At 34.9% G+C, this 15,292-nt stretch overlaps 1 protein-coding gene and 2 non-coding genes across 3 annotated transcripts; all 3 read left to right on the forward strand.

Moving 5' to 3' along the window:
- The first annotated feature begins 47 nt into the window (after positions 1–47).
- Positions 48–10,023, forward strand: LOC100370191 (NAD(P)H oxidoreductase RTN4IP1, mitochondrial-like). The gene is made up of 8 exons (XM_085505402.1): positions 48–572; positions 1,556–1,698; positions 2,814–3,007; positions 5,416–5,464; positions 6,022–6,158; positions 7,507–7,687; positions 9,186–9,278; positions 9,610–10,023. Exons 1-8 carry the CDS (start codon positions 335–337, stop codon positions 9,727–9,729), a joined length of 1,155 nt encoding a protein of 384 aa, XP_085361528.1. The 5' UTR covers positions 48–334; the 3' UTR covers positions 9,730–10,023.
- A 2,182-nt stretch (positions 10,024–12,205) lies between these two features.
- Positions 12,206–12,359, forward strand: LOC144349484 (U12 minor spliceosomal RNA). The gene has a single exon (XR_013419968.1). It is a non-coding gene; the product is annotated as a U12 minor spliceosomal RNA (small nuclear RNA).
- A 2,216-nt stretch (positions 12,360–14,575) lies between these two features.
- LOC144349479 (U12 minor spliceosomal RNA) lies at positions 14,576–14,729 on the forward strand. The gene has a single exon (XR_013419965.1). It is a non-coding gene; the product is annotated as a U12 minor spliceosomal RNA (small nuclear RNA).
- The last annotated feature ends 563 nt before the right edge of the window (positions 14,730–15,292 follow it).

Here is a 15,292-nt window from a genome sequence, read left to right on the forward strand (position 1 = left end):
ATCCGTCAACTGAAGGGGCAAAAGTTCAAAGGTTAGAGTTCAAAACAAGGTTTGCTGCTTTTGTGAACTCAGTTTGTATATCTCACAGGGACCTAACGGTATATCTATTTAAACTCGTCTTTTTTGTCTATTTTTGTTCAGTATTTATTAGTAAATAAGGACTTCGAATAATCCAGAAGACGTACTTTGCAAATCATGTAAAAATAACATCTGAACAGTCGAATATTTTAATCGGTCGAATCTTCCTGAAATTGACAAACCACGCTTTTCCTTCAACGTTTGCCCTGGCCCACCAATCGAGTACGTTGAGTCAAAAGACACATGTAATCCAGTGATGTCATCTTACGTAATTACACGTGTCACTTGGGTTCTACAACTTGGAAGCATACGATGCTTTGCGCGCAGCATGACGTCACTGCCAACGCAGATGAAAGCTTGGCAGATTCATAAGTACGGGGATAACAGAGTACTAGAATTGCAAAATACACGTGTACCTGTCATTTGCAAACCAAATCAGGTCATTGTCAAGGTTCACGCTGCCAGTATTAACCCTGTGGATATAGCAAATAGAGGTAAAGTTATTAACTAATTAATTAATTCCATTTTGTTAATTTTTGTACTAATATTATGCGCCAGTCTATGTAAGCTGAAAATATCCCACCGTCTGGGGCAAATTGGAAATCTGAACACTCCAGCCCCCCAAATTGTAATTCAGTATGCCTTTCCAAATAATTATAAGTGACCCAAAGTAGGGTATATACAATTGAAAATGGGGAGGGATAGGGTTAGAATTAGAGTTACCCAAAAGAACTCTTACTAAAAATGCAATAGTCCCATCCTAGAGGCCTAATCCACGCCCCCTCGAAACAAGCTTCGTCGCTTTTAGTTTGGTCTTGACAAGCTGAAAATTTACTGCTATTTGCCCTGTAGTGCTATAGTCTGGTTACTATCTATAATTTTCATAGGTTCTCTCCATGCTAGTGGAGAAAGGTTGATGTTGCTTATTAACTATGTAAATTTATTCTAACATCATGAAGAAAGGGGCAGTCTCAATTTAATATTTGCAGCAACTATCAATTGATACAGCACATACAGGGCACTTATAACTGTCGTCCATGGTTACTGACTTTAGCATAGTCAGATTAGTGGTGTGCTATATTTATCAACCAATCAACATACAGTTATCCATTGACCATATAAGCAAATTTGAAACAACATTTCCAGACTAGTATGGAGGAGAGAAGAACCCATGACATTTATTGGAAGATAACCAGAATCTGTAGTGCCTAATTATCCCCTTTATTTTTTATTATCCCTATTTTTTATAGCTATTTTTGTTTGTTTGTGATTATTTTTTTGGTTTTAGCTACTGTTCTTAAGTTTCTTTTATATCAAAAACTACAATAAAAAAATATGAAAATTGAAAAATTAAATAAAAAGAAAAAAATTACCTTAATCAGATTGGCTGGAGCCATTGTTCAAATCCTGATGTCATAAAATCTGCAGCTAGCAATGACGGTCTCTTTAGTTATGATTTTTTTTTTGTTAAATTCAGGTGGTTATGGCCGACAAATACTTTCAAAAATGAGGAGTGAAGGCAGTGGGGGTGACAGTTTTCCTATCACTCTAGGAAGAGACTTCTCAGGAGTTGTCATGAAAACTGGACAAGACGCAAAGAAGTTCAAATATGGTGATGAGGTTAGTATTGTCGCAATTTGAATAATTTAACGCATTTCGTGCTCAAATCCTTTACAGATGAATGGTAAATATAAGCCTACTCACCACCAGACTGTCTTGCCCAAATTATTATGCACTTTTTTTTCTATATTCTTCAATATTTCTGCAAATTACCTCCAATTTTGGAGCCAACACACAAAATTTCGATCAATTTTCAGTTTTTACTCAAAAAGTTTGCTATTTGTATCCCAATGTTCTGAAGGGAAATGCAGACTATAAATGGGACTATTTTGTGATGAAGAGAGGGAACTGGTGGTGAAAAGGTTAAAAGATCTCAACCACTGGAATTGTATCTAGAATTAAATTACATGGATTACAGATTTATCATTGATCTCATACCTTCACTTCCATGCAAATTTGATGTATATTATAGAAAAGAACATTTGGGGTATTTTGTGTTCCACAGTAGATTGTATTGTCACTCAAAATAGCAACAATGTTCATTTTTTATTGTTACAAATCAGGGATTGAAATAGAATTTTTTCCCTGCATGCACAGTGTGCATGTTGAATTTGAAATTTACCTGCACTAACTTGTTGTGAAATGCACCACTTTTAAAGTTTAAATAAAATTTACGGTTTATCGATTGATGATTGATTTTTTAGTTGTCTTACAATGTTACTTAATTTAGGCTTAGTGAATATAATGAAAAAATTTCGTTATAATTTCTACATGCACAGCGTGCACATTGTATTTTGAGTTTACTTGCACTAGTTAATAATCTATGTGCATAGCACAGTGTGCACCAGAGTATTTCGACCCCTGCAAATTATGTATAGGAGTGGAGGCATATTTCTGAGAAACTTTAAGACTTTTCCTACGAGCCAGTGTATTGAGCCTTATGCTCCTTAACGGGCAGTGATTGTTGCACCGCACATGTTTGAATTTCGTGCACATCGATATGAGTCCCATATCAAACAGAAGGCAGCACGATGACCACCGCCCTTTAAAGATCAACACCATAGTGATAACAAAGGTAAAAATCATGGAAATAAAAATTTTTGCAATTTTTAGACTGCAATACATGTAACCACCTGAAAGTGACAGAATGTGTGACCATTATATTCCAATTGCAGGTGTGGGGGATTTCATCATTCCAGAATCAAGGAAGTCATGCAGAATTTGTCTTAGTCTCTACAGATGAAATTTCTAAGAAACCAAAATGTCTGAATCACATTGAAGCTTCGTCTATGCCATATGTTGCCTTGACAACATGGGCTGCTCTTATTACATTTGGAGGACTAACCAAAGACACCACGCTTGATAAAAAGTAGGTATATTACTTATATTTTTGGCTGTAACATTGATTCCTCACAGAATTTTGATGCAGATCCTCATTATATTACATTTTTAGTCCCCGTTAAGACGCAGTCCGAAAATGGGGACTTATGTTTTGACTTCCGTGTGTGTGTGCGTGCGTGTGTGTGTGCGTGCGTGCGTGCGTCTGTGCGTGCGTCCGGACCTGTATCTTAGAAATGCCTGGACCAATCACAATCAAACTTCACACATACATCATACATGATATTATACATATGCACGTCAATTTGTTTCATGATCTAATTCAAGATGGCCGAATGGCGGCCATTTTTGTGCTAAAAAAACATCAAAATCGAGCATTTCTCGGCTGTTTACAGATGGATTTTGTTCAAACTTAGTATATACATTAGACATTATAGGACCTTGATGCACATCATTTTGTTTTATGATCTGATTCAAGATAGCCGAATGGCGTCCATTTTTGTGCTGAAAAATCCTAAAAATCAAGCTTTTCTCGGCTGTTTACAAATGGATTTTGTTCAAACTTGGTATATACATTAGACATTATGGGACCTTAATGCAAATAATTTTGTTTTTCAGATAAGATTCAAAATGGTTGACTGGCGGCCATTTTGTATCAAATGAATGTGGTTCTCGTGCCATATCTCTGACTTGCTTTCACTGATTATGTTCAAATTTTAAATATTCATTATACATCATGTCATAGATAGACAGATATATTGGTTTGACGATCCTATTCAAAATGGCCAAATGGTGGCCTTTTTTGTGCTAAACAATCATCAAATATCAAGCATTTCTGGCATTTATGGATGGATTTCGTTCACACTTTGTACATACATTAGACATTACGGGTTCCTGATGCATGGCATTTTTTTTTTTCAGATTGGATTCAAAATGGCTGACTGGCGGCCATTTTGTTTTAATGATTGGGCTTATAGAGCCTACTCTTAAATGCTTTGACTGATTATATTCAAATTTTATATATTCGTTATACATCATGTGATATATATACATGTATTCAAAATGGCTGATTTTGAATGCTGTTCCAGAGCAATATCTCTAAATATGGACAAGTACTTGTTTGATGATCAGATACAAATGTCAATCATTTTAATGTTAAAAAACCATATTCCTGACATGGTTATATTCCAGCTATATTACTATAAAATTTAATAACTAACGGGGACTGTGCCATGCATGGCTTGTATAAAGATGATTTTACAAATCGGGTTTAAATTTGGTACAAAGGCAAGATATAATGGGTTACATGTGAATATTGCTTTGTTTTATTTTGTTGACCTTCAACTGACAGCCATTAATTGTCCCAAAAATCAACTTTTAGACATGTCATTAACAGTTTCTGGAGCATGCCTCGACAATTTCATTCAAACTTGGTCTTTATACCTGTTTCATTTCATGCACATTTGTAGTTAATATGCTAAATACCAGTACTAATAATTTAAACATAATCTGACTGCTTTTTATTGTTTGACAATGTCACTAAAACATGATGGGACTATGTCATTGACATGACTTGTTTAACTGTTTTTCTGAAATGACCTGCATGGTTTCGTTCAAACTCTGTACAATAATTCTATATACTGGATTTTGATTTTTTTTGTGATTACAGTACATTGCCAGCAATGATTGATAGCATCAAAGCACTACCGGGGGTATTTACCGAAATGTACACCCACACTACTGGATTGCTGTTAGTGGTGGAATTTGGCATTAAATACAAAATGGTGACTGAGCATTGTTAATGTTTGTTTTCACTTACTTTGTGGTTATATGTAACATTCATGACAATTTCAAAGACAGGGAGGGATATAAAGTTACTGCAGGCAATAATTCATTTTTGAAAACAACGACAATTCATGTATATTCTCAAAACCCAACAAATCTGTAGGATTGATCTCAGTGTGCAGTTTAAACAGGAATAATTTGTGCAGATTAATTATTAAAAATTGATAATGGTTTTATGTAGTCCTATAGTTTGCACTGCACCTCTCCATTTTCCATATGGTTCCCATGTGAAGAATACATTATTTAATACAATACTGCCTTTATAAGTAAAACTGATTTGATATCTTCAATTTTCAGTTTTAGGGCCATGGTCTTGCATATTAAGTAGCTAATTTGCATATTGTTTCAATTCAGTCTTTGTAAACAAAATCTCAAAATTTTTTTGGATGGATTCCCGTCAAATTTGTTATATATTGGTGCAGAAAACCTGCTGGCTGATTATTTTAACCTCTAATTCTATTGCTCTTTTACTGAATGTTGTGATTCTTTCATCTCCTAGATAGGTTTTTATAAATAAATCAACATCGATTGCATATTTTGTATTTACCCAAGAGTTTTTGCAGAGTTTAACTTTGATATTGTGTTTGTTTCCAGAGTTTTAGTTTATGCTGGATCTGGTGGAGTGGGTTCATTTGCCATCCAGGTACATAAATTTATTCCAATATTATTGTACAGTATTCTAGATTTGATATAATTTAATTTGTATGAATAGATTTGTGCAGAGCATGTGACTATGAGATCAGCAGCATTTGCCCTTACAATATAACAAAGAATGCGCAAAAGATACAACACTGATATACAGTGACCAAGTGTGCAAGATGTCAACAGCTACAAAACTATTTTTTTAAAGCGAAAAACATGGTGTACTTTATTTCATGATGTGAATGTGACAAAATAAAAATGAGTGATGCATACATGTAGGTGGAAACCGATGGTGCCAGGATTTTTCATGCTGACCATTTTACACTTACATTTTCCAATCTTTTTGCTTGTTATAATATTTTTGGAAAACACACCTACACACAGTACAATGTTGTTGAATCTGTAACGATGTTAGACAAGTTACAAGAACAAAAATAAATTTTATTTACAACCATTCATAATTTGTATCCATTTATGGGAGTCTGAACAAAAATCAAGTGGGATTTTGTCTGGGAGTTTTGTTCCACGCTGCAATTCATGATTTGTATTTTCTGATAGCTTCTCAGATCGATGGGTGCTGAGGTGGCTACTACATGTAGTACGGATGCAGTTGCCATGGTATCATCCCTAGGACCTGATCACATTATAGATTACAAAACACAGAATATTAGATCAGAAATAGAAAAGCTTGAAGGGTAAGCATGTTATGAATGAGAAACCTTTCTTGTGTCAGTGTGAAAATTTAGACTATGATTCTATATCATAGCAAACACAATTTTCTGGTCAGTCTGCTCTCTCAAATGTATGTGATGACAACAGTGCCCTCTAAGGAATTTGGTAAATATTTGTGCATTTTATTAGTTCCTCAAACAAATGGTACTGTTGTGTATTCAGAAATGAAAATGTACAAGAAAATACAGTTATACACTGTAACTAATTTGTAATTTGTAATTTTTTATTAACACTTACACATTCCCCGGAGGGATTGGCAATGGTTACAAAAGTTTAAAAAGGAATAAAAGGTTACAAAACAGTAAATAGATAAAAAAAGCAAAAAAACAAAACAATCTAAGCTAATACATTACAGATAATAGCAAGTATAAAATTATGATACTACGATAGATAGAAGACAAAATGCAATACTCAAAATGGTGAGAGAAGGTTGTCACTGGGGTTGCTGTCTTATTTCAAAACACTTCTTTAGGTACCTTGCTACGGGGAGTGTTAGGCCACTGTTGTTTAGCAAGGCTGTGAATTGTGTCTTTGGTGGCAAATTTTTAAAGTATTAAACTAAGAGATTTAGGCGATGTATGTTCTAAGTCTGTGATTGATTCAGTATATCATAGCAAACACAATTTTCTGGTCAGTCTGTTCTCTCAAATGTATGTGATGACAACAGTGCCCTCTAAGGAATTTGGTAAATATTTGTGCATTATATTAGTTCCTCAAACAAATGGTACTGTTGTGTATTCAGAAATGTAAATGCGTAACATACAGTTATACACTGTAACTAAGAGATTTTGACGGTGTAAGTCTGTGATTGATTCAATTGTTTGGTTTACATTTTCAAAGGTCACAAAAATTGCAGTTGAAGTTGAATAGGAAAAGTTAAAGGGCTGTAGTCATTGCACCATGTCCTGTTCGATATGGGACTCATAGCGATGTTCACAACACATGTCAAAATACATTGTTAATTTTCATGAAATTCAAAGATGCGCTGCACGACGACCACCACCCTTTAACATATAGTATCAGTTTTGGAATTAATATATTTGTAGATCATTATAACTGTTTGACACTCATCATAACTTTGCATGTTGTCTGGCTCACCAAACCATGAATGAGAACTGCTAGAAGCTTCCGGGTAAGGTAGTAAATACACAACACTGATTAAGTATTAGTTGACCTACGTGTACGTCTATCACTTACAAACAAATTGTGTTCCAACAGAAGCATATACGAACAATGATAGAAAATAAAATACATAGTCCTCATGTCCTTTTTAAATACTCACAGAAATTATGTTTTTTTTTTTATCTACAGGATGGATTTTATTTTAGACACACTAGGAGGAGATACAGCTGAAAAGAGAGACCTACTGAAGAAGTGGAATAATTCAACATTGGTTTCCATAGTTACACCTTTAATTAAGGATACAGATCAGTATGGTCTTCCATTTGGTCTGGCCTCAACCGGTTTTTCATATATGAAGAATCTATTTCAGGTGAGAGACATGTTCAGTATTTGCTTGCTACTTTTCAGACCTCATAATGTTCCAGTTGTTGTTTTCTCCTTGCAACATTTTCAAAGGACAAGGCTATAATAGTTTAATCATGTCTATTCAAATTTCAGCTGTCCATGATTGCGCTCATTGGTCTCACTGCTATGTATTTACGGTGTAGCAGCTAGATTCACTATACACCATAGGAATTGGCTCGAGAATTAAGACAATATGTGTCCAATCACAGACATTATTTTACTGATGGAGGCATATTACTGAAGATAATATTCATGTCAAATCAGATCTTGCAATAAAGCATCTCCCATCAAATATTAAAACCTTCATTCTCACTGAAAAACATATACGTCAAACCTGTGTTGGTGACCACATCTATATATAGACCACATTCCTCTAGTGACCACTTTTTAGGCAGTCCCAACGCATGACATATGAGCAACCAGTGTATTAAGACCACATGTTTTGTTTGATCACCATTTCAGCAATATTTTTACAGATTTCCTCTTTGTTTATAAGTCAAAATAATAATTAGCATTATTTTTATAAAATAATTTTTAATTTCCTCAAGCTAAACTTATTTTATTTTGATCAACTCAAATAAATGTGTTTTTGTTGCAACACTACCATCTTATTTTTTTCTAGACAAATATTATATCAAATAGGCAGAGATGAATAAAAAAGTAATCCAACCTCTATCCTCGGGGGAGCTAAGTCACAAGACGTTCCACATTGCTAAGACACAAGCTCTGTGGGACTCCGGTCAAAGAGCCTGTGAAAATAGCTAAATTCGGGAAAACAACAAAAAATCAACTTTGAAGTAATTCTGAACATCCAAATTTATATATGCTGCACACGCAGGGGTAATTTTGTTACACTGTTCAACAACTATCGCAAAGTACCATTTTCTGAGAGTTTTCGTCGGTTGTTTTCACCGTGATGGTTGCCAGGCAGTATAAATGCCAGGATGTTCGTCCCGAGAATAGAGAGACAATATGTCTATAACAACCATTTCAATTTTTCTTTAGTGATCGCTATATGAGCGTACAACGCAGGGATTTTTTTAAACAAGAGAACAGGGACGCAGCGCCCTCATGCCCCCTTACCCTGGGGAGCAGATCCTCTGGCAACCATAACATTCTGATTGACCAAGGATCACATGTGGCCACAGTCTTTAACTGTGACCTGTCTGATAGTAATTTTGGCCCCAAGGAAGCCATAGAATGCTCCATTTTAACTTAGAATAATCAATAACTCCTCACCCTGGTAGGAAGAACCCTATCTCCCCCACTTGGTGACGCTGCTGAATTGCAGTGCTCCCTGTTATAATTTTTTTCTAGAAAAGACCCTGCAACGGATTGACTAATGGACTATTTTATGACAGCTGACAAAAGTTAATAATGGCATACAAATTTGTTTCCTTTGCATTTTATAGTATGAAAATAATATCTATTATGAATTTTATTTGTTATTATTTTGTTTTCAGGGCTTACGAGGTGGTAGAACGTACAGATGGGCTTTCTGCATGCCAAATGCAAAGGCTTTAGAAACAATCAGCAAATTAGTGGAACAGCAACAGGTGAGGGCAGTATTTATATCAATGTTGTGACAATGTTTTTCCAAACATTAAATATGTAAATTTTGTTCATATTTTGTGTCTATAAACCTAACATTAATCTAGTTGTATGTGAGGTGTAAAGTAACATGTTTGACAGCTGTTGACTCACCTCACATATTGTATATGTATCTATTGCTTCTCAGCATACACATTCTTTTTGAAAATTACTTGTAATTAGAAATCTATATTCTCTGTATTCAGAGATCAGCTTAAATATATGTATATGTTTTATCTTGCTGTAAAAAAATCATTGAGACAGCTACTAATTTGTCATTGTTTTTTCGTCTTATAGATCAGACCAGTCATAGATGAAGTATTCCCATTTGATAAACTCCCAGATGCATTTGAGAAATTAGAAAAAGGAGGAGCCAGGGGTAAAACTGTTATAAATGTCATTGGAAAATCTAATTAATTAATTCAAAACCAGAGACTGATGATGCATAACAAAAAACAGGATTTTCGGGCCTTAATGACAGTTATGTATTGAGAGGAACGAGGATTAATTTTAGGAATGGGGAGCTGAATATATATTGATTAAAATGAGAAACACAAGTTTGTTACAGATCTGGAAAAGATGTCCAATATAACTAGAGAATTGTACATCAAGTTTCTGCTGACATTCTTTTATTAAATGCAAATGAATTGTGGTATTTGTGTTTTTCTTTTTTCTTTTTATTTTGTTTCAATAAACAAATTGAAAAGAAAATTGCAGTGCTGTGATTCATTTTTCTGAGGAGGGGGGGGGGGGCATTTAAATACTGAGATACTGTGAACGTCATTCACTTCCCTGTTTTTCAAGAAACATTAGCATTGCCAAGAGCTGGGAACAAAATTAATTGTTCGTTTCACACAAAATTTTAATAATGCAGAATGTTGAGTGGATTACTGCTCTTCATAATAATAATAATTGTGCCATGATTATATCCTGGACTACGACAATAATCAGTATTCATACTTTAGTGATTATGTCAAACCTACTTTTTTCTTCATTCTTATAAAAAATTAAATACATACATCAGTCTACTCTCAGTTTCCATTCCCTATCATTATGAGAACAGCTTGCAGCGAGAGAGACTTTGAAAACTTGTAGTCTCCCTTGTGTCTGGCAATCATACTGAGATGTGAAAATAAACAATATTACCATAGTAACAAATCCTTATTAAAATATAAATCAACAATCAGTTTTTGATTTATATACTCTCAAGTTCAAGTACTGTAAAATGACTAATTTTCACTGGGTTTAAATTTCACTGATTTACCATTTCAGGCACATTCAATGGGTTTTAAATTCACGGTTTCGTCATTTAGATAATGTGTTCTATGCTAAATTTTACATATTCACTGGGTTTTAATTTAGCGCATTTCTCCAGTCAGTGAAATAAGCTAAATTAAAACCCAGTGAATAATTACCCCCTTTACAGTATTATGTTGTCATTTCCTTGTTATTTAAAAGCACAACATTATTTCTTCAGTTTGTGTCGTATGTTTCTAACATTGAGGCCAGTATAACAGGAATATTAGAAAAATCGCAAACTATATTTATTATAGTGTCAATCCAGATTATCACATGAGACTGTTATGTGAGATTAGTGAGATTATTACATTGAACAACATAACATACTTTATAGATAATCATATTCATCAGAACTCTAGTAAAATTACTTACCCCCCCCCCCAATGGTTTGCATCCAGTTCATGAAAAATCAGTGATAAATAAATTACTCTGGTGCAGTTTTATCTAAAATATAAAATAATCCACATCACCATACTAAACCATTAGATTACATTATTGTATACCAAATCATTACATTACATATCAATCTATTACATTATGTTATTATATATCATACCAAACTATTGCATTGTAATGTATAAAGTAAAACCATGAACCCTAGAGAATCACAATGCCACAATTATAATTTTTGTTCAACTATTATGATTATATAACACCGTTAATGAAGTGGGAAAGTGTTCCTTAAGCCCCCCCCCCCCCCATCCCTAACCTAAACCCCAATCATAACACTACAGCCCCCCTAATGTAATTGTATATGCCCCTCCAGATAACCATACATGTTCTGAACTGGGGCATATACAATTAAAATGGACGGAGAACTGGAGGGGCAGAGTAAGGATTGGAGTTATGGGTGAGGGGGCCCTAATTTCTGTTGAGACAGATTGTTCACAATTTTTTTCCTAAATTATATCAAACAGTTCACAAACATCCCATTGTGCAGGAACTGCACATGGCGACATGTCCCAATGCAATATATATACAACCTGTATGTTGTGAAGGGAATCTGCCAAATGTGACTTGTGTCCACAGTTTTGCACACACCCCCGGAGCCTGTTTTTATGGAGGTTTTCCCTGCTCGACTGAAGAAAAACACAAATCTAGTTGATGAGATGAAGCTGTGTAGATTATCTCAGAGTTCAACTTTAAAGTAATTATTATAGTATGAAACATTCAGTCTAAACTTCAATGAATTTTGTCGAATTTTTCCTGTATCTAATTATTTTAAAAAGAACGCATCGTACCGTTCTCTGATCACAAGGAATATAACGCGAAGAGGACAAGGTACGAGTTTTCTTCGTGTATTGTTTTGCGTTTGAGGGCGCACTTATCGGAGTGATTTGCATCTGTTAATCTCGCAAAGCCCTATGGGTAAATAATGATTTCATTCTACCCCCGTTATTGACCGCTATTTATATCATGATATTTACAATATTTAATTGACTACGCATATATAATTAGTTTCATTGCCATTACAGCATGCCTGTATCATTTACGTTAACAAATAATTAAGCATCGATATCATAGTCGGCTACTCACCGTGTCTAGTTATTTGGAAAGTTTATTATATTTTCTTTTCCGGACCCAATTGACCTTCATGCCTTAAACTAATGAGTAAGGAAAATAACGAATCCGAGTGACGTCGGGTTCCACAGCTACCATAGTCTGTGACGAATTTTTGCCGGGGGACAGGTCGCTCTAGGTGTGACCCGCCTACTTTCGCGGGATGCCCTTGCCGTGTGATCTACCCCATATATTTACAAAACAAGAATAGAATTCAGCAGTGTAATATATGTCAATAGAAAAGCCAAAAAACAGGTGCCAAAAAAATATATCTTTCGTCAAATTTGTTTCAAAATTCTGTGAAGGATAATGCTAGAACAGATTATAATCGGTAAGGCCACATCGACTTAATTTTATGGATGACACCCGCGCGCGCATTAGTTTTCGCCTGTTCTCAAAAAAAAAAAAAAAATCTCCGACGACGAGACTCCACAGATCGGTTTTCTGTCCGGAACTTGCCGACTCATATTGTCGCAAAGCGCCGACTTGTCGTAATACTCGTTTTGGACTACCTCAAAAACCAAACTCCGCACAGTTAGATGCGCGTTACGTAAAGCGCAAAGACCTATGGGAAGGAGATTGCGTCGAAACATGCCAATTTTGTCATAAATGATCCAACATGACGACCACACCACCAAAATTCGTGAGCATAAAAGTTCAGAGGTCAAACGGAGGGATTGTTGTAGACTGGTACGCAATTGACGTTGGCCAGGGAAATGCGACGTTTACACAGCCATATGAGAGATCGGTAGCGGCAAGCGAGTTTCGCTCAGACAATTTTAAGGACATATTATCCAGAGTGGCTGTCCCGCGTTTCTTCTGCAACGATGAGAGAAATGGGAGAGAAGTGGAAGTGTATGGTGACCTAAAAGTCGGCCAGGCGACAAGTCAGTTCGGTTGCTTTGTCCGCATTGAAGTCGACAAAACTGCAACAAAAGCAGCGGAAGCTCCTTGGCCGAAGTCCCCTTTCGGGTGAAGAAAAGTTTCTTATTATTTTTGTTTTCATTTTCTGATTCGGATAATTTGCTTGCACGCACAGTCAGTAATATTTTGATCATATGACAAATTTTCATCAATTTTCTGCATTCAAATTTTTGTTGACTCTCTGTTGGTGTTTTAGTTTTTGTTTCAATATCGAGCCTTTTATAATTTGTTACATAGTTGAAGTAGTTCTAGAGCATTTGTGTGTACACTTAGTCTATCTGAAGTGTCACTTTAAAAGCTGTAGTTTGAATGTCAAAGATGTTAATTTCCAGGTTGCTGTTGACAAACTTATTGTTCATTTTTAATTAATTTTTTTTTCAATACAACACAGTAAGTTTTTCTTTTTTATTGAGTTGACGTGTATGCCTTTGGCAAAGCTAACATCTGCCTTATCCTCTTGCCCTTTCAAAATCAAAGGTGATGATACTTGTGACAGTAATACAGTACGAGATGTGTACATCAACATGTGCCTCCTACAAATAAAGACTTGTTGTTTTTTGATACACTGTGTTCTGTGGTTCAATTCGTAATACCGGTAACAGCTCCATAGCATTTTTTTTTTTTTGCAGGTTTTTTTTTTCGCCCTCTCGCATTAGTTTTGGGGTCTTCGGAGGATGTAAAAGTTCTAGTAAGCAACTGCACTGATTTAAAAATAGTAAAAGTATTCAAATTTTGATTAAGATTCTATCAAACCCTAAAACAAGATGTAAACTGTATACCAGTTTAGTTAAATATTATTGTACATATTAATTGTTTGAGCTTGTCAGCAACATGTTATTAAAAGTTAACTACATCTTTAAGTTTGTAACATTACAATCAGGAATGAATGAATACATAGTTTTTATTCAGCATTCCAAAGGGGTATCAAGGTCGGTCGGTGGGAAATGGCGCCACCTATAGTCCAATGAGGTTAGACCTCAAATCGTAACCATGTACTACCGGTAGAATGAATTAAGCGGGTCTCCGGTGGGATTGCGGGAAGCGATATTTGTTAACAAACCGAAGCAACAATAGCAGCAACAACAACAACAATAATATTATAAAAATCATGTATGAACAAAAAATGTTTTCGTGATAGTGATTTACTTTAATTACTGTCAACGTGTTTTCCTTGAATTGCATGGAGTGATACCACCCACATGACGTACGTAATACTTCACTTGTGACTGGTACGTATTACATAGTAACATGATACTACTGGATGTAAATTAAACTCTACATTTCCAAAAATAATTATAATAGCTAATAATTTATTATATTTACGTAAAGTTTGTACATTAACTCTAGACTAGAAAGTAACTCTATTGCATTGCAAATTAAAACTTTCACTAATTAATTTGCATATATTTAGTTGTTACTCATCGTATCTAGTTGTTTTGAAAAGCTATCATTTATTCCTCCTCGAAGCTGTTTGAATTTCGTGCCTTAAACTAATGAGTAAGGAAAATAACGAATCCGAGTGACGTCGGGTTCCACAGCTACCATAGTCTGTGACGAATTTTTGCCGGGGGACAGGTCGCTCTAGGTGTGACCCGCCTACTTTCGCGGGATGCCCTTGCCGTGTGATCTACCCCATATATTTACAAAACAAGAATAGAGTTTAATATTATGTCCTGCACCAGTCATTAGAAAAGCCACAAAATATATCAATTCCGTCAAATTTGTTTCACCATTCTGTAAAGAATAATGCTTTAAAAGAGTACGATCGTTATAAGCAAAAGAAATAGATGAACCGTTGTAAAAGTTCGTTATAGTAAGGTTCAGTACAATCTCGTCGGTTTAACACAAATACTGATTTCAAAATGGAAGTATTCAAATTTTAATAAAGATTCGATCACAACCTAAAATAATATGTAAACTGTATACCAGTTTAGTCAAATTGAGCAATTGAGAAACGATAAAACAATCAAAAGAAAAAGAAATAGACGAATCATTATAAAAGTTCTTTATAGTAAGCTACTGCACTGATATTAAAATATAATATTCATATTATGTATCCTCCTGTGAGTGACAAGGTACACCAGTGTGGCTTGCACCTATTTATTAGAAAACGCCACAAAATGTATCAATTTCGTTACAGTTGTTTCAGAAACGATAAAACAATCAAAAGCAAAGGAAATAGATGAACCATTGTACA

This window comes from Saccoglossus kowalevskii, chromosome 11 (assembly GCF_978046115.1).
Source record: "Saccoglossus kowalevskii chromosome 11, keSacKowa6.1, whole genome shotgun sequence".
Taxonomy (NCBI): Eukaryota; Metazoa; Hemichordata; class Enteropneusta; family Harrimaniidae; genus Saccoglossus; species Saccoglossus kowalevskii.